Raw genomic sequence first — 20602 nt, 5'->3', positions numbered from 1 at the left:
ACCAAAGGAAAATATCTTGCCACATAGCCAGACACACTCATAAGTATCCTGCCCAAAAGGAATTATTTTTTTCTGCTCACAGGCACAGAGCCCATTACCATGGCAATCGTAACTAGTGGTCTCTAACTGGGTGTGAATTTTATACACTGTTATTTGAAATGTTAAGGCAGTAAGTCAAGGTAAAGTGCAATTTCTGTTATATTTTGGTAGGGTTTCTTTATCTCAAAAATCTCATAGAGGAAAAGTTTCATCATGCTGTCTATTCACTTGCTTAATTAAACAGTTTACTCAACACTTACCATGGGCACAGTGTGTGCTAAGCATGTTAGAGGAATCAATAGAACACACAGCCCTTAACTGAAAGGAATTTCCCTAATAAAATCAGCTTGTCAGGGGTAAACAGAGTTCTTGGAAGAACAGTTTTTCCTAAAGAGCTTTCTAATTTTAGCATGATCTGATCATAATAACTAGAGTAGTGTATCAGAGCCTGCAACTAATGTGGTAAGAGGTTTGTAGCTGGGCAGACTGCCCACAAGTATTCGAGTATCAATACCTACTATAACGCTGACAGCAGGCCCCTTCTTTTTTGGTCTTACACATTGTGCCTGTAGCTACTCTCTGGGGAGGCAAAGTTGGCAGGGATAAATCTTTATGTTTCTTTCACTAGAGATTGAACACTTCTTGTCAGCTGGTGGCAACCTGAGGAAGCTGAAAATGTCCACTGATGAGAATGGAAGAAGGGTGTGACCCTCCAATGGTTTCTTTTTTTTTTTTTTAATGTTTTTAAATTTAATTATTTATTTTTGGCTGTGTTGGGTCTTTGTTTCTGTGCACGGGCTTCCTCTAGTTGCGGCGAGCCGGGACTGCTCTTCGTTGCGGTGCGCGGGCTTCTCATTGCGGTGGCTTCTCTTGTTGCAGAGCACAGGCTCTAGGCACGCGGGCTTCAGTAGTTGCAGCAAGTGGGCTCAGTAGTTGTGGCTGGTGGGCTCTAGAGCACAGACTCAGTAGTTGTGGCACATAGGCTTAGGTGCTCCACGGCATGTGGGATCTTCCCGGACCAGGGATCAAACCCGTGTCCTCTGCGTTGGCAGGTGGATTCTTAACCACTGGGCCACCTGAGAAGTTCCCCTCCAATGGTTTCTGAGGGGTTTCCCAAACCAAATACACATGGATTCAGATCAAGGTTTAAGCATCTCTGTTTTGGAGGATACAGATAATAACTTCAAAAGTGTATGAGCTGGGACTTCCCTGGTGGTGCAGTGGTTAAGAATCTGCCTGCCAATGCAGAGGACACGGATTCGAGCCCTGGTCCGGGAAGATCCCACATGATACAGAGCAAATAAACCCGTGCCGCCATGACTACTGAGCCTACGCTCTAGAACCTGCGAGGTGCAAATACTGAAGCCCACACGCCTAGGGCCTGTGCTCCACAACAAGAGAAGCCACCGCAGTGAGAAGCCCACGCACCGCAACAAAGAGTAGCCCCCGCTCACCGCAACTAGAGAAACCCCTCGTGCAGCAACCAAGACCCAACACAGCCAAAAAAAAAAGTATGAGCTGTTTGAAACAATTTCCTTGCCCTGGCATTGCCTCTGCCCACCTTCCCCTGTAGAAAGGATGAATTCCCTATGCTCTTGTTCCTTCCATGTTTTGCCACCTCAGGAATCTGATGAAACCAGGAGATGTATCAGTTAGGCTTAGGACTCTGGCAGAGTAGCAATGAAACCCTGAAACAGCAAAGGCTGGTATGGTCAGGGGCCCAAACTCTTTTTACCTGAGTTCTCTATACCCTCCCCAAAGGGGCTGGCATTTGTTTTCCTGGTGCAAGGAGACGTCTTGCTCCATTAGGCGGGAAAGACAGGAAAGGATGCAGAAGGGCAAAGGGATGCATGATAGCCATCTTTTAAGGAAAGTCCCTAGAATATGCCACAATATTGTTTATAAAAACTCACTGTACAGGGCTTCCCTGGTGGCGCAGTGGTCCACCTGCCGATGCAGGGGACACGGGTTCGTGCCCCGGTCCGGGAAGATCCCACATGTCGTGAAGCGGCTGGGCCCGTGAGCCATGGCCGCTGAGCCTGTGTGTCCGGAGCCTGTGCTCCGCAACGGGAGAGGCCACAACCGTGAGAAGCCCGCGTACCACAAACAAAACAAAACAAAACAAAAACCTCACTGTACACAAATTGGTCATTTTTCGCTGCACTCACTGCTGAGAAAGTCTTTGTTCTTCATGGCCCTGTACCTGGCCAGTGTTTCTAATAATTAACACTCACATTGTGTTCATTACATGCTAGGTACTGTTCTGGTACAATAAGGAGCCTAATGGTTTATGGGCCAGCGAATGACATAATATAGGCAACATTATGGTTATAACAATAACAGGAGTGGCTACCTTTTACTGAGAGCTTACCACCTGTTGGGCACTGGGTTAGGTGCCTTATATATGATAATCGGTCCTCAAATACCACATTGCAAGGTAGATATTTCCCACATTTTATAGGTGAAGATACTGAAAATAAAGGAGACTAAGAACTTGCCTGAGGGCATAGAGGTGGTAAAATTTAAACTAGAATTTGAACATGAATTTGGACCTAAATATGTTTTTCTGAAAACTCTCTTCACAGTGAAACACTTTCTCCTGCTTGGGGAAAAGTGGGAGGCAATTAAATGTTGGAGCTGAGATCTGGAGTTAGATTTGACTCCCAGCCTTTACCATTAAAAGCTCTATGAACTGGGGCATTTAATTTAATCTTTTTATGTATTGTTTCCTCATCTGGAAAAGGGGATAATATCTTCATAGCATAAATGTAAGGAAAGAGTCCACGTAGAACACTCAATGTAGTAAAGATGTGGTAAATCTTTAATTATTGTTATTGTTATTACTATTAGTAGTAGTACTAGCAGTATTTTAGCTAGCACTCTTCAGGATAAAATGGAGAAGAGGTAAAAGTACGTAGACCACCTAGAAATCATTGCAATGATCAGAAGGTGATGCAGCTGAGAAAAGAGTAGAGACAATAGTACAAGACATAAACGTTTTACTTATCAGAAATACAGGAAGATATTCTTACTACCTCTTTATTCTCTCTTCCTTATATTGACCAAAATGGGAACATCATATTTACTTTATGAATCTTTCAGATCCTGGAGAAACAGTACTAACACACAAAGTATTTTTAAATGACTTGCTCAATAGCTAAATACCCACTTGTTACGTTTAGAAGTATTTTTAAAAATTTAAACACAAATTTCTAAGGCAGGATTGTTCAGAGAAACATTATTAAAAAAAAAAAAAGTGGCCAGCTTGTGAATGAAGGCTATGTGAAGCCATATTGCCCACGGATTTTTAACAATTAGGCATTTTAAAAACTAGTAGTTAATACCAAACGTAAAATAGATAGCTAGTGGGAAGCAGCCGCATAGCACAGGGAGATCAGCTCGGTGCTTTGTGACCGCCTGGAGGGGTGGGATAGGGAGGGTGGGAGGGAGGGAGACGCAAGAGGGAAGAGATATGGGAACATGTGTATATGTACCACTGATTCACTTTGTTATAAAGCAGAAACTAACACACCATTGTAAAGCAATTATACTCCAATAAAGCTGTAAAAAAAAAAAAAAAACTAGTAGTTAAAATTGTAATTTATCTGGCATAAATAATTATGGGTATGTACTATAATAAGTTTAGAAAAATTTTAAAAGCAGACAGCCAGAAACCTAAAGAAGTTAAATCAGGAACTTTTTAACAAAGTCTGTGGCTAAGAAGCAAAAATTTAGAAATTCCTTTTATTCTCAAATGACTTGTATTAGTGAAACCCAGTCCCCTTAAAACCGAGCTCCCCTGCGAAGTTTATGGTTAATCTATCTAAAACCTTATTCCCTTTCTTGTCCCATCCCTGTTCCCCTCAGGATGGAGAAGTATCAAAGAAAAAGGGGGACTGAAACCAAGCAGGACCCTGTGGGGCCTTCCCAGGTACAAAAGTCCCTCCATGTCCCCCATTTCTTATTTGCAGAAAAAAGACTTTAGTCTCCTAGGCCTTTACTAAGTTCCAAAGAGCAGACTGGAGCGGTTGATCATTAGAACAAGAGTCACAAGACTCGACCCCTAGTTCCTGCTGAAGGAATATAAATAACAATCAGATGCATATCTATGAGTTGTTTAGTAAAAACTAAGACCCCCACCCCCCACCCAGTGGAGGATGGTGACTACGTGCTGACTACAAGCACATACACCCCAGACTGACTGGAGCCACCGACCAATGAGATTCCGGAAACATCACCTCCCCACCAACCAATGAGCCAGAATGTCCTGGAGCTGATCAGGCATCCTAAGACCCTCTCCCCTAACACTTGTTTGAAAGCCATCAGGGAGTTTGGGAGTCTTTTGAGCTGCCCTTTCTCTTTGCTTGGCACCCTGCAAATAAATCCTTACTTTGCAGCAAACATCCCCTGTCAGAGTTTGGCTTTTTGTGCTGCAGGCCCACAAGCCCTTGCTCTGTTACGTTTGAAAAGTTCTTTATTAAAAATCTATGGAATTTTTTTTTTTTTTTTTGCGGTACGCGGGCCTCTCACTGTTGTGGCCTCTCCCGTTGCGGAGCACAGGCTCCGGACACGCAGGCTCAGCGGCCATGGCTCACGGGCCCAGCCGCTCCGCGGCATGTGGAATCTTCCTTCCCGGACCGGGGCACGAACCCGCGTCCCCTGCATCGGCAGCCGGACTCTCAACCACTGCGCCACCAGGGAAGCCCCAATGGAAAATTTCTGACAAGAAGTTTCCAGTGGACTGAATTAAAACTTGAGGTAAGGAAGGACTACAGATAGTGGCCAATTTTGTGGCTTTCACAGTGTTCAGATGTGAAGAATATTTTTGCATCTCCCAGAAACCGAATGTAGGAATTTGTTCCATAGATGCTACAATTGTAGTTCTTGGAATTTAGTTTTCTCAGTGAAAGGAAATGTCCTGAAATGGAGAGTAAACTGAATTTGCATTAGAAAACTTGATTTTTAAGTCTTTCTTGTTGGGTCTCTCTGTCCTCCTCCCCATACCTCTAAGGTTGGAACGCAGGGAAGTATGAGAGTCCTCAATTAACCAGTGGTGTGGACTAATTTGTGCTCTCTGGACATGAAAGCTGTTCCCACTGGAGGGAGTGTACTGGTGCTCCAGTAACGAGACGGCTTCTTGATTCCCCCGTGCTCCATGCTTCATTCATCCACGCAACAGTGAGTCTGCGTCTACTAATGCCAGACATTTCGTAAGAGGGCAAGAGAAATGCTTACTAAGGAAGAGCCTTACTGCCTTCAAGGAACTCACTATCTAATGGTATTTCAGCCTTTGTTCTCACCCCCACACCTTCTGTCAGGACACTCTTCCTTGGCTAATCTCATGCTTTATTCCTTACCACTCATCTCAGGCATCATATTCTTCTGCAATCTGTCCCTCGTCCATCTCCATCCTCACAGGATGCTCGTGCCCCTCCTCTGTGCCCCTACAGCACCCTATGTCTCTTTCTCTCACATACGATACTGTATCTCTGTGTTTTGTGTATCACCTTTTCCACCACTATTTCCTCAACTACCTTGTAGATCCTTGGAAGGTGAAGACAGCATCTTATTCCTTGCAGTCTCACTAGAATGCCTGGTATCTAGCAAATGTTAAATAGATGTTTGTTTGACTGAACAAAATGCCAAATATCTACAAAGATATTTGGATTTACTACATGGTAAATGTTAATAATTTTTTGTTAAGCAAGGTTAACAATGACCTGGGGCGAGCATTCTAGGAAACGGTACACAGTAGAAAAAGCTCTGGGTTTCGTTGAATTCTCTCAGCTGTTCCAAATGCTTCCTGAGTGTCACTTGCTGGAAGGTAACTTTTGTGAATACCAACTCTACTTGCTCAGGACATGGCCACAAAGCTTTGATTGGTGTTATTCCTCTAAATATAGCATTTCCTTTAGACTTTTCTATTTCAATTTTTCTTTTTCAACTTTTCTTTCCAATTTTTATAGTATGAGAGCTTTTGGTTAGTTTAGCTACATTAATTTGTGGCTTTTTTTTTGCATTCCCTAATTTTATCCTCTTGAAAATAAGTATCTCTTCTGGTGTAGCCTTGGGTTGCAGGAGGTCACACTCTTAGTAGTGACAGTTTTGAGTGGGAAGGAGGGGTAAGCAGAGGAGTCTGGACTTGTTCAAACAAGGGACACCAATGAAACTCTTCTTAGACGACTAGCCAGTGTTGGCAGGCCCAGAAATCTAGGATAATTTAGAATTCCTGTGGATCTGAAAAACAGCAATTTAGACAATCTGAAATGAGATCGTCTAAAACAATCTCATTTCTCCAAAATCCTTAGAAATGAAAATGGCTTAGATCTATGAAAATTAGAGTCTTATGAATGGATAGAGAAAAGCAGATCCCCCGGTACATACAAAAATTCAGAATGCTTCCAATCTGATCTAAAGAAGTTAAGTCAAAACTAGAAAGCTCTTTCAACTATTTAAAGTATTTCATGATTTGTTGGTACAGCAACTTGGAGGTGGTATATCTGCTTACAAATCAAAGATTTCTAAAAGTTTTTTTTTTTTTGATGAAATAAGTACATACAATCATAAGGAATCAAAAGAAATTTGTATTTTGAAGAAATTTGATTTTTGTGATTAAAACTAAGTAATACATTTTATATATTACAAAAATACTTTTAGTATATTTTCTTGAAAATGCTACAGACTTTTTATTGTGCAACAAAATACTTCTTAAATAAGCAGTTCTTGTATTTGTGTTTTCAACCTGTTCTTCAGAATAGCACTTCAGTCGCTTCCTGAAAAGCGAAAACAATACAAATATTTTTAAGAAAATATAGTGTGATTTTAAAGTATGTTTTATTAATTTTAACTTTTTCTAATATTTCATGGTATGGTTAATAAGGCAAAACTTAGTATTTCAGAGTTTACCAATTTAATGTGCTTTTGTGTGGTAACATGGAGAGAGAATAGTGGTGCTTATATATTGTATTTTTCACATTCAAGTTTTGTCATTTTATTTAGTGTAATTTCATAACTCTCTTAAAAGTAAAATACTGTTAATTCAGAATGCAAAGTTATAAAAAACCCATAATTTCATTTCATCAATGGGCTATGATTTGAACATGCCCCACCCCCAAATTCATATGTTTTAAAGCCTAATGTCCAATGTGATGGTATTAGGAGGTAGAGCCTTTGACAGGTGCTTAGGTCTTGAGGGTGGAGCCCTCATGAGTGGGATTAGTATTTTTATAAGCAACCCCACAGAACCCCCACCTTACACCATGTAAAGATACAGTGACAAGTCTGCAACCCAGAAGAGGGGCCTCATTTGACCATGCTGGCACCCTGACCTCAGACTTCAGCCTCCAGAACTGTGAGAAATAAATTTCTGTTGTTTTTAAGCCACTCAGTCTTTGGTATTTTGTTATAGCAACCTGAAAGGACTAAGACAATAGTGTTTAAGTCTTCTTATGTCTTAACTGAAGAATGATAGATTATTTAGTAGCAAAGGGGAAGCTGTTGATTAACTTTTTATCTGGAAAAAATGTCCTAAAAAACACTAAGAAGAATATCATTTACTAATGACTTGAAAATAGAATTTTCTGAATTTTGTAAAATCCCAAAGTTGTCAAGTACGAGTAGGAAGAAAGTCAGTGAAGATAATTAGGAAAAAAATGCATTTAATGAGGAAACACAAAATGAACAAATATATAATAAGGAGTACTTATACCTTATATTTTAATGCTTCTGGGAAGAAACAAATGAACTTAAGCAATACCTATCACGCTATTATAAAATAGACAACAAGTTTTACTTTTATTAGAATTCTGGAGACAGGAAAACAGGCATTAAAATACAATAACTGTGTGTTGGTCTTTACCTTTCGTCCCTCAGCTCCAAACCCACCCTGCTATATTAGCTTTAAGAGGCCAGGGCTGGGTCTCTTCAAACCGTCCTTCTCCCTTGACAGCTGGTTTCTAATTAGTTTCTACCATGAGGAAGGAAGAACAGATTATTTCTTCCTGAAGCCCCAGCCTCCAGTCGTTCTGCTACTCCCAGAACCAGCCTTATTGTTTCCTTTCATCCTGACCTTCTTTATTTTTAAATTTAAAATCTAGTCTTGGCTTCTACTACTGAAATACTTCAGTATTCTTCTAAATTATTACCCCATCTCAAATTCACGGCACCTCGTGGCCACAGCGAATGGTTCAGGAATGGGTATGTGGCCCAAGCCAGGTCAATGACATAGCTTTGGGACTTTTGCTGAAGTGCTGGGAAAGAGGTTTGCTCTTTCTGGATTAGCTGTTGGGCCAGTAGACTGTAAACATGAAGATGCTGGTGGTACCTGTACCATGAGGGTTGGGGCGCCTGATGAAGAGTCTGCCTGGGAGTGAATCTGCCACCAAGAAGAATGGAGTTGAGAGACGGAGAGACACAGGTTCTAGATGATGTCATTTGAGCCCTTGGTTCTCACTGTGGCAGAAATCAGACTACTTCTGGACTTCTCAATTAAGTGAGTTCACTTTATTGCTGAGCTTGGAGCTACCAATTGGAGCTGAGCTTCTGCCCTTTGCAACTGAAAGAGTCCGATGTAACCTGCATTTCTCATTCCCCCGCACTCTTATACGCCATCCTACAGTGTGAATAACATTTCCATAGGGTGGTCTTGTCTCTACCATCGAAGCTCTAACTTTCTCAATGGCTGAGATCGTGTCTCTCTGTCTGTGGTGCTATGCTGCACTCAGTCTTTATTTAGTAAACATTTTCTGGTACCTCAGTATGTGTAGACAAACATAGAAAAAGTGAACTGTGCTTACCGAGAATTCAGTTCAAAATCAAAACTGCAGTCGTAAATATTTCCAAGAGCAACACTCTTCCCACCAGACAGCTAACTACTGTAGTCACTATCTGGGCAGCTGTGCCCACAGTAGACACTTTTTTGTTGCTGCTGCTACTGCCGCTACTGCCACTGCCGCTGCCGCTACTGCCACCGCCGCCGCCGCTGCCGCTACTGCCACTGCCACTGCCGCTACTGCCACTGCTAGAGACAGACTGCGCGGCTAGGCTGAAAGTCCTGGACTCCACCTGAACGATGTCATCCAGGATAAATTCAATCTTAAAATTTTTTCCTAGGGCAAAAAAAAATCATCACAGTGTCTGACTTCCTTTTATTATTTGTTTGTTTTCGTACAATTCCAGTTGGGTTTTCATCGACTTACATTACAAATACTGTGTAACCCTTAACGAAGTAGTTTTGGAAATTGAGTCAAATAAATTAAAGTATAAACAAGTGTAGAGAGGGTCTCAGAGTCAGAAGAGTTCTATCTGCCCAACAACTATGGGCATGAGGACTCTGGGTAGATTTTCTTTCTGCAGCATCAGTACCTACTTCTTAGGGGTTCTTTCCTAGTGCCCAGAGGCTGTTTGAAATGAAGGACAGTAGGGAAGGGAGGTGAGGGTGCTGAACCTCTGTCTGATCCCCATACACTTGACTGAGAAGTGAAGAAGCTGCAGCCTCAGTTGGGGTAGGTGGGGATGGATACTGAACTTTTTATTTTGAAAAACTTCAAACGTAAGAGTTGAAAGCATGGTACCACAAACACCCATATGCCCTCGACTTAGACTCAGCAATTTTTAACTGTTTTCCACATTTGCTTTAAGTCAGATGCTATTTGCGTGTTGCAAGATAGTGATCCCTTTCCTTTTACCCAAGGTAGACAAGCTTGAGGAAACACATGCTAGATATATTTAGAGTGTGAAACACGCATCTAAATATTTCTTAATCCATATGTTAAATCTTCCCATAGTTTTGAATATCAGTTAACCAATATATTTTTCCATGACGTAATTTCTTCTTGGACTACTGCTATCATTAATAGTGGTTACTGTAAAATAGATAGCTAGTGGGAAGCAGCCGCAGAGCACAGGGAGATCAGCTCCGTGCTTTGTGACCACCTAGAGGGGTGGGATAGGGAGGGAGGGAATATATATATACATGTAGCTGATTCAGTTTGTTATACAGCAGAAACTAACACAACATTGTAAAGCAATTATACTCCAATAAAGATGTAAAAAAAATAAAATAAAAATAAAATGAACTGCCAAAAAAAAAAAAAAGTAGTTACCATACAGAGCAGAAGGTGCCATACTTGGCATAATTCCAAAGTTTTCATTCTTCTGTTTTTTTTCTATTATCTTAAAAAAAAATAATTTCTGTTTTCATTCGTCTTTTCTTTTTCAGGAGACAATGTATTGACCACATTGTGCTTTCTATAGGAATGCGTTCTATAACTTTCAAGGTGGATAGACATTGTTCCGTAGAATATTCTGCCACTGTTACAATTCATGACAATGGTGTTTTTAAGTCTTTCCTTTTTTTCAGTTTGAAAAAACTGAATTTTTGTGGCAGGTATATATTTTCTTAAAGATTTTGATGTGTGAAGAATTTAGATATTTTTGCTTTGTTTTTATGTTTTTTTCTCCTGCAGTATTGTGAGGAATGCCAAGGTAGGCTAGTGGAGAGGCCATTCCATGGAGGAGAAGTGAAGAACTCGGCCAAAATCCAAGATCAAAACCTCAGTGACACGACTCCAAGCAAGCCATCCCAGCTGAAGGCCCAGACATCATCCAACAGAGGTGAACCATCCCAAATTCCTGACCCTCGTTATTGTGAGCAAATGAAATCGTTGTTGTTTTGAGCCATCAGATTTAGGGCTGGTTTGTTAAGTAGCATTAGAAACTGAAACAAGCGCTGTGTATCACATAGGTCGCTAAATAAACGTGTCCCCAATGTTATTATCCTTTAGTAATATTATTTGAATCCAGATTGCTCAAAAGATGCAGTCTCAGCTGTTTATTTTCTTCTTGCACTTTTTTCTTACCTAATTCTCACATTTTTATTTTCTGTGTGAGACCCATGCCTTCTCTACCCAGTGGCCCCTGCCTTGCTCTGTATGGAGCTATAAGTAGAAGAGGGTGTGGTACCACACGGTCAGGCTCACCTAATCTGCAAGGGGATTTCCCACAGTGCAGTAATTAAGTGGGATACCTACTAGAAAGTGTTACAAGACGCTTTATTCATTTGCTTTGTTGTTACTGCAGTTTTACAGTTAATCTAAAAACCGGCTAATTGATTTAAAAATAATAAAGAGATGACTATATTTGACCTTCCTTACTATACACAACCAGAGAACTGAAACCCTACACTTGATGGAAAAAAAGCAAGACAGAAAGCAAGAAATAAGGAAGGAAGGAAGGCAGGAAGGAAGGAAGGGAATTAGAAACAATGACTGTTCTCCATAGCAAATAAGATAGACACTCCAAGGGAAGCTTTGAACTCTTAAAGAAAATATACTGGATAAAAGGAGAGCACTATTTTGTTATCATAAAAACGTCAAAACCTACATTACTGCTTCAGCACTCCAGTGACCCTCGTTACTGTGGAACATTGCCTTTGGAAGTGGTAGTTTGGAGACCTTGATCCTCAGGTTGGGTCTTTGTCACTGCGCACCTCTTGAGTCCACCTTCCTGGGGAGGTGGGTAACCTTCTCTCAGGCAGGGTTCTTGTCAAGTTCCTCATTTCCCATAAAAGGCTCCCAGTCCTACCGCCATTTAGGCTGACTGTTAACGAATTAGGCTCTGTCCTTAGTCACCAGGCTTACTGGACACTTCAGGTACTTGTCCCAGAGCACAATGTTGAACTCATTGCCACTGGATTCCCATCAAACTCTAGGTTGAGATATTGTTGCCCAGTAGGCAGATCAAACTTTTCTGGTGTAGGGCATCATCAAAGCACGAGGAAACAACAAATAAGAAAAAAATTCTTTTGGAATGATTTTGGCTTTTGATATTTAGTTCTTATGGGAAAAAAAACCCCAGATTATTGTTAGATATTCTTTAACTTCTCTTACTCTTTACTTTGGCTTTTATTCTGACCTGTAGTGTGTGTGTGTTTGAAATAACAGTGGTTAGAAGAGTGAGGACCACCATAAAACTTCTGCAGGAGTTAGGGCCTATAAAGGTTGAGGTAAACAGATTAATGGAGGCCTGTCTCCAGTACAAGGAGTCTATTTCATTCTTCTCTTTTTTTTTCAGTTTGTAGCTATTTAATGATGAGGTCAAATTTGTTAAATCTGGGGACTGTTTGAACTTCAGAGGAGGTTGATCCAGTGGCTCTGTGTTGTCCTTGATGACCTGCTTTTTCTGCCTTCCATGGGTAAGCATCATCATAAGGCTGTTTTCTCTCATGGTGTATTTCATTCTTTTCGATACTGAATAATCTATCATCAGTAGAGACCTGTTTTGTGGACATATTTTTGCCTTGGTAGAAAGGCTTTTACCAGTTGGAGTTATGCCATCAATCCACATGAAGATAATATAAGAAACCTCACTGTGGAAGTTATGACTGTATTTACTGTTGAAGATATCATGTATTTACGTGTTGGCGATATCATGAGTATACTTCATGAGAACTCATAGGAGACATCTGCTCTGACCTCAGAGCAAGTTGTGATTCTCCACAGCAACTGGTCTATCTGCAGAGGACTGTGAATCATGGTAATGCTCATGTTTTCTCCTTTGCATTGGCTTTCAGAAAGACTAGAACCCACCTTCCAGCCCAACTCTGAACTCCTGCATGGGCCATTAAAATTATATGACACTATATTATCCTTTCTTTTCTTGAATTTGAAAAATCTACATATTAAGTTTTCTTATTATAAATGTAATACACACATAGTGAGAAAATTTAGAAAAGTACACACGTGGATAAAGAAGAAAATACGAATCATGATATAATTTTGATGTACATCCTCAAGTTACCTGTTTATTTTATTTTATTTATTTATCTTTGGCTGTGGTGGGTCTTTGTTGCTGCGCACGGGCTTTCTCTAGTTGCAGCAAGCAGGGGCTACTGTTCGTTGTGGTGTGTGGGCTTCTCATTGCGGTGGCTTCTCTTGTTGCAGAGCACGGGCTCTAGGCACGCGGGCTTCAGTAGTTGTGGCACATAGGCTCAGTAGTTGTGGCTCGCGGGCTCTAGAGCACAGGCTCAGTAGCTGTGGCACACGGGCTTAGCTGCTCCGCGGCATGTGGGATCTTCCCGGACCAGGGCTCGAACCCGTGTCCCCTGCATTGGCAGGCGGATTCTTAACCATTGCACCACCAGGGAAGCCCAAGTTACCTGTTTTAATTCCCTTAATTGCTTATTTTATTTTTCACTTTGTTTTGCATATTAAATGTATTTTTGTAAGCCAGACATTTTGATTTCTATAATTTATTGACCAGTGTAGTATAGACTGCTTTGCTCATTAAAAGCAAATTATAATTGTCCCAAAGTTGGGTATATATGTGAGGAACCAAAATAGTACACTCACCTGTTCTAAGAAGAGTAAGATCTGTGTAGTTGGCCCAACAGCTGCTAAATGGAATTGTTGTGTTTCCACTAAGACCACTGATTTGGTTATTACTGGAGTCCTTTAGTACGGCCTTCAAAGTCAGTGAAGTAATCCCAACTGATACACAATTACCCTAAAGAAAACAATAGTAGAGAATTATAACAATTGTCCTGTTCCCATGCTTTTTTTAAGAAAGATATTTGGAACTTTATTTTTTTTAATGCCTCATTTCAAATTTTAGATCTATAGAAGCTCCTTTTCCTGCACAAAGAGTTTGGGCAGTGGAGCAAGTTCACTGAAAAGAAACATTTTTAAAACAGTAAAAGGTGATAGTCATAGATATTAGTCCAAGTTGGAAAACGCAGTGCAATCCTTAGGTTGCCAGTCTACCAGGATTAGTGAAGTCGGTTCACCCTCCAGAATTTATAGCTTAATTCTTCCACTTAAATAAATCTTTGAGTTATAACTTACATCAGAATCTACTGCCTTTACGGAAGGTTGCTGAGAAAATGGCTGTCCCAGCTGTGTTGCCACCGGCTGAGTGATCACTGACAGCGAGGACAAAAAGGCCACATGATGAACAGGAAATGCAAACCTTTCAACCGGTTGGGCAGCCACCTGTAAATGGTCATGAGTGATGAAGTGGTTTTCATATGATAAACTACATTCAGTAGCAAACTCCTCTTAGCCAGGCTAAATGTTATATCATTGTTTATTTAAAAGTATGTTTAATACATTAAGTCAATATTATTATAATATTTCCTCTAGAGCAAACTTATGAAGCATTGTTGTAAATAGTCAAAGCAAAGCACATTTTATACCAATACATAATTTTTAGAAGATATGCTCCTTTTTCAACTACTTTATCATTTTAGTAATACTGTAAAAAAAAAATCAACAATAAATTAGAAAGACATGCCCTCTAAATTATTGTATTGAAATAGAAAAATAGTTAAAATAAGAAATAAGCAACGTTTTAAATAGCTAAAATGCATTTTTCTAGTCACATTTTCTTACCTTAATCCAGCCAGAATCACTTGGGCTGGGGATAGGACTGGTAATAGACATGGAAGAGATATTAAATCCAAGGATACTACTGGTTTTTCCTAAAATTACAGCTTGTCCAAGAGAAGCAGCAGTTTCTTGGAGTTCGGATAACAGCATGTGACCTATGAGGAAACAGTGTTATGACATGAGGATTATAAGAATATGGAATAGTGGGAGCATGTGAGAATACCTCACTTTCGTTTTTGTTTGTGCTGCTTGCTCCATCCAAATTATAGAATTTTACAGCTCTCTAACTGTACATGAGCTAAACATGCCTAAGTCATACTAAGGAGGTCAGGAAAATAAAAAACTCAGTAGAATATGTTTCTTAAGCTGGAATTAAAGAAAAAACAAAGGTAGATAAAATAAATTCAAGAAAAATGAGTGAGAGCATGCTGAGAAAACTACCTTCCTATGTCATCTTTTGTTTAGAAGTGAAGTACTATCATGTATGTCTATCATCGCATATCACTTTTTAAAAATAGAATGTTAATTGTGGAATGGAAGGATAATTAACATCATCGAATTTATAGTATGAATTAATCAGTTGCTAACGTTAGCATTAAATTACTAACAAAAAATTGTTATTTGCTCTGGACATTGACAATTTTCAAGGTTAATTCTAACATGGTAGGTAGTTTCTGTTCCCTTTTTCTAGCTTGGCAGTTCCTCTTAAACCTACTGCCCCCCTAACACTCCTTATGTTATGAAGGGACACCTCTACACGCTGTACTCCTTTTGTCAGAAGCCTGGAACTCTTGCTTGAACCCTTCTTCTACTTCACCTCTCTCGCACACCATTTAATCAGTTCTCAATTTCTAAATCTGCCTCCACTGCGCAAATCCTAGTTAACCCATCAGCAGCAGAGATACTAAAACAGCTTTTAAACTGGCTTTCTTGTATCCATTCTCTCCCTCTTGCACTCCGTTCCATACAGTGTAGTCAGAGTGATGGTTTAAGAAACCGCAGCCAGGATGTTTTGGTGTACTGTTCCTACGATTCTAGCACCTTCTACATCCAGAGTCATGCCTTACGGACTTCAATCATTGAGTTTCTTCCATGAAGGCTAAGCCCTGAAGCTTAGTGCGCTCGGGAAGAAGGAGGCAACGCTCTTGGGCAGCAGGTTTCACGTGACACTTTGAAAATCACACCCTTGGGGAATTTCAGTCCCTGTCCCTTGGAAAGGTCTCTTCGGTTGATTCAGACTCTTTGGGGTAAATGGCAGTCTAGCGGGCTCCCCCCGCCACTCCCTCCACACACTCTCCTCCTGCAAGATGGCTTCCCAGGTAGGCGGGCTCACGTAGCAGCAGTACAAAGGAGCTTCACGTCCATACACTACTACTGCCACCTCTCCTCACTGGTTTTCGGTGCAGGGTGGCCAGTCTGACCAGGCTGCACTAACAGGTTCTCTCTGACCATTGGATGTGTGAAGGCATCCATTTCTGCCGACTGCCTTGTAGAAACCAAAGACCTTAACTTGAAGAGCTCTTATTCCTGACATGACTCTTTAACCAGAGGTCCCCTCAGTACTTAAGTAACTGCTTTCTAGGACATCTGGGAACTTCTGGATCTCCTGACACTATGTGAAGGCTGTGGGGAGTTAGGAGTATTACTATGAATACATGCACATCTTTCTTGCCGCTTCCCAATACTTTGCTGTGATGTCACCCCTTGCCAGGTTGTAGGCCTCTCCTCAAGACCTCAAACCCTACCTCAATCTAAGTCTGGGAAACAGGCCATTGATCTGTCCTTCCTCCTGCCCCTATTTCCATGTTCTTAGACTGTATTATGCCTATATCTGGACAAATCTAACAAGAAAAAACTGCTTTAAGGGAGTAGAGAGTGGGAGAAGTTGTGTGTGAAGCAGTTTAGATCACATATAGGAAATAAATCACAGTTTCTTTGGACATCTGAGTGGCTAGTGTGGTAAATACTGGACTCCAATACATGTAAGGGCTTACCAGGGATTTCTTTTTTTTTTTTTTTTTAACATCTTTATTGGGGTATAATTGCTTTACAATGGTGTGTTAGTTTCTGCTTTATAACAAAGTGAATCAGTGGTACATATACACATGTTCCCATATCTCTTCCCTCTTGCGTCTCCCTCCCTCCCACCCTCCCTATCCCACCCCTCCAGGCGGTCACAAAGCACCGAGCCGATCTCCCTGTGCCATGCGGCTGCTTCCCACTAGCCATCTATTTTACGTTTGGTAGTGTATATATGTCCATGCCACTCTCTCACTTTGTCACAGCTCACCCTTCCCCCTCCCCATATCCTCAAGTCCATGCTCTAGTAGGTCTGTGTCTTTATTCCCATCTTACCCCTAGGTTCTTCATGACATTTTTTTTTTCTTAGATTCCATATATATGTGTTAGCATACGGTATTTGTTTTTCTCTTTCTGACTTAACTTCACTCTGTATGACAGATTCTAGGTCCATCCACCTCACTACAAATAACTCACTTTCGCTTCTTTTTATGGCTGAGTAATATTCCATTGTATATATGTGCCACAACTTCTTTATCCATTCATCTGTTGATGGACACTTAGGTTGCTTCCATGTCCTGGCTATTGTACATAGAGCTGCAATGAACATTTTGGTACATGACTCTTTGAATTATGGTTTTCTCAGGGTATATGCCCAGTAGTGGGATTGCTGGGTCATATGGTTGTTCTATTTGTAGGTTTTTAAGGAACCTCCATACTGTTCTCCATAGTGGCTGTATCAATTTACATTCCCACCAACAGTGCAAGAGTGTTCCCTTTTCTCCACACCCTCTCCAGCATTTATTGTTTCTAGATTTTTTGATGATGGCCATTCTGACTGGTGTGAGATGATATCTCATTGTAGTTTTGATTTGCATTTCTCTAATGATTAATGATGTTGAGCATTCTTTCATGTGTTTGTTGGCAATCTGTATATCTTCTTTGGAGAAATGTCTATTTAGGTCTTCTGCCCATTTTTGGATTGGGTTGTTTGTTTTTTTGTTATTAAGCTGCATGAGCTGCTTGTAAATTTTGGAGATTAATCTTTTGTCAGTTCCTTCATTTGCAAATATTTTCTCTCATACTGAGGGTTGTCTTTTGGTCTTGTTTATGGTTTCCTTCGCTGTGCAAAAACTTTGAAGTTTCATTAGGTCCCATTTGTTTACTTTTGTTTTTATTTCCATTTCTCTAGGATGTGGGTCAAAAAGGATCTTGCTGTGATTTATGTCATAGAGTGTTCTGCCTACGTTTTCCTCTAAGAGTTTGATAGTGTCTGGCCTTACATTCAGGTCTTTAATCCATTTTGAGTTTATTTTTGTGTATGGTGTTAGGGAGTGTTCTAATTTCATACTTTTACATGTACCTGTCCAGTTTTCCCAGCACCACTTATTGAAAAGGCTGTCCTTTCTCCACTGTACATTCCTGCCTCCTTTATCAAAGATAAGGTGACCATATGTGCGTGGGTTTATCTCTGGGCTTTCTATCTTGTTCCATTGATCTATATTTCTGTTTTTGTGTCAGTACCATACTGTCTTGATTACTGTAGCTTTGTAGTATAGTCTGAAGTCAGGGAGCCTGACTCCTCCAGCTCCATTTTTCGTTCTCAAGATCGCTTTGGGGGCTTCCCTGGTGGCACAGTGCTTGAGAGTCCACCTGCCGATGCAGGGGACACGGGTTCGTGGCCCGGTCCAGGAAGATCCCACATGCCGCGGAGCGGCTGGGCCCGTGAGCTATGGCCACTGAGCCTGTGCGTCCGGAGCCTGTGCTCCGCAACGGGAGAGGCCACAACAGTGAGAGGCCCGCGTACCGCAAAAAAAAAAAGATTGCTTTGGCTATTTAGGGTCTTTTGTGTTTCCATACAAATTGTGAAATTTTTTGTTCTAGTTCTGTGAAAAATGCCAATGGTAGTTTGATAGGGATTGCATTGAATCTGTAGATTGCTTTGGGTAGTAGAGTCATTTTCACAATGTTGATTCTTCCAATCCAAGAACATGCTATATCTCTCCATCTATTTATATCATCTTTAATTTCTTTCATCAGAGTCTTATAATTTTCTGCATACAGTTCTTTTGTCTCCTTAGGTAGGTTTATTCCTAGATATTTTATTCTTTTTGTTGCAATTGTAAATGGGAGTATTTTCTTGATTTCACTTTCAGATTTTTCATCATTAGTGTATAAGAATGCCAGAGATTTCTGTGCATTAATTTTGTATCCTTCTACTTTACCAAATTCATTGATTAGTTCTAGTATTTTTCTGGTGGCATCTTTAGGATTCTCTATGTATAGTATCATGTCATCTGCAAACAGTGACAGCTTTACTTCTTCTTTTCCGATTTGTATTCTTTTTATTTCTTTTTCTTCTCTGATTGCTGTGGCTAAAACTTCCAAAACTATGTTTGAATAAGAGTTTACCAGGGATTTCTAAGGGTCAGTGCGCAATCTATATATATGGCATGGACCTGCTACAACTCATAGACTAAATTAACAGACTATGTTGAGCCCAAAGCCCTGATTCTGTAGCTACAAGGAAATACAAGTTTGACGAAGGAAAGTAACCTGTGACTGGGCAGAGAACATCACTGTAAGATCTGGTTGCAGCACAAGCCTATGCTTCCTGTTTCCTTCAACAAAGAGAGTTGATGAGCACCTCATTCCATTCACGCAAGACTTTTCACAGGTTTATCGCCACAAGGGAAGAACCTACTGCCTGCCTAACTGGTAGAATTCCAGAACAGCAATGTGGCAGATGCATGGGGTTAAAGCTCAGAAGCAAACCTCCTGGAGAAATGAGTGATGACCCCCAGTGGCAGAAGATGAGAACTTCACCCAGTACCTAAGTTTACACATAAGAGAGCCTGGGAGTTTAATGAAAAAGATGCTGGACAGGAATAGGGTAGATCAGGATTTTCTGAGTCTGAAATTTATACAGTGTGGAGGCTCTCTTTATGAACAAGTCTTATTTGTGCAACTTTTATAGTAATAGTCAATTATTTGACCACATTATTAAGTGGACCCTTCTCCCAGGGCCTTGAAAGTTAAAGCCCCTCCCAGGACTTGTACAAGTAAAGGGTCTTTTATCTTAAGCTTCATTAGCTGGATGGTAATATTCCTCTGACAGAGACCCAGATCTCGTCTTCTTGGAGAGGGGTATGCCTAGGTGAGAGTACTTGTGCTTGACCACTAGAGACAACGGTACAGTTGGGAATTAGCAGCTGGGGATGCAATTCCATGTCAAGAGGCCAGAAAAGTTCAGTTGCACCACAAGAGAGGCTGATACAGAGCAGAGAAGACCACCTATGTTGTCGCAAAGACTATGAAGACAAGAGGGCAACAAGAGGGCCTGAGGTCAGGAAAGCCCCTTGGTATTCAGATACCAACTTGAACAGATGGAGAGGAAGAAAATCTGAAGGGTTGAACATTTACCCAAATGCCCAACCAAACTGAGTCACCTTAAGGAAATCATAATTTAAGCCAACAAAATTTCCTCTGATGGGATAGCTGAGCTTATTTTTATCTCTGATACCTAGAAAATAGGGTATGAGGGACTTCCCAGGTGGTGCAGTGGTTAAGAATCCGCCTGCCAATGCAGGGGACACAGGTTCGATTCCTGATCTGGGAAGATCCCACATGCCGTGGAGGAACTAAGCCTGTGCACCACAAATACTGAGCCTGTGCTCTAGAGCCTGTGAGCCACAACTACTGAGCCCACATGCCACAACTACTGAAGCCCATGCACCTAGAGCCTGTGCTCTGCAACAAGAAAAGCCACCTCAATGAGAAGCCCGCAAACTGCAACGAAGAGTAGCCCCTGCTCGTCACAACTAGAGAAAGCCCACGCGCAGCAACGAAGACCCAATGCAGCCAAAAATAAATAAGTAAATAATTTTTTTAAAAAAGGAAATAGGGTATGAGGAGTGAGGGACAGAGAAAGGGGTGATGGCTGGTAAGGCTGATTAGGTCAATCATAGAAATTAAAGACAACATATTCTGGTACATTTGCACTTGTTAGTATAAATATGTGACTTTACTCTGGAAATCTAACCCACCACTCGACCTCTCAGAATCGTCTATTATGTCCCTTAGGAAAACATCCACTGTCCTTCTCTTCGCTTACAAAGGGGAGAACTTCTTGTGGTTTCCCACAACCTAGCATCTGCCTC

The 20602-nt window shown here is 40.9% G+C and overlaps 1 protein-coding gene across 1 annotated transcript in view; it reads right to left on the bottom strand.

The window, feature by feature from the left end:
• Positions 1-6721: 6721 nt before the first annotated feature.
• Positions 6722-20602, bottom strand: part of PKHD1L1 (PKHD1 like 1) — a 153967-nt gene continuing 140086 nt past the window's right edge. The window contains exons 74-79 of the mRNA XM_030863107.2: positions 14427-14578; positions 13881-14027; positions 13389-13542; positions 9051-9146; positions 8835-8975; positions 6722-6812 (exon numbers count right to left, since the gene is read on the bottom strand). Coding sequence (XP_030718967.2) covers positions 8842-8975; positions 9051-9146; positions 13389-13542; positions 13881-14027; positions 14427-14578 — 683 coding nt within the window. The 3' untranslated portion in view covers positions 6722-6812; positions 8835-8841. The remainder of the gene's footprint in view (positions 6813-8834; positions 8976-9050; positions 9147-13388; positions 13543-13880; positions 14028-14426; positions 14579-20602) is intronic.

The sequence above is a fragment of the Globicephala melas genome, chromosome 17, assembly GCF_963455315.2.
Source record: "Globicephala melas chromosome 17, mGloMel1.2, whole genome shotgun sequence".
Classification (NCBI taxonomy): domain Eukaryota; kingdom Metazoa; phylum Chordata; class Mammalia; order Artiodactyla; family Delphinidae; genus Globicephala; species Globicephala melas.
This window is presented reverse-complemented; position numbering and strand designations above follow the sequence as displayed.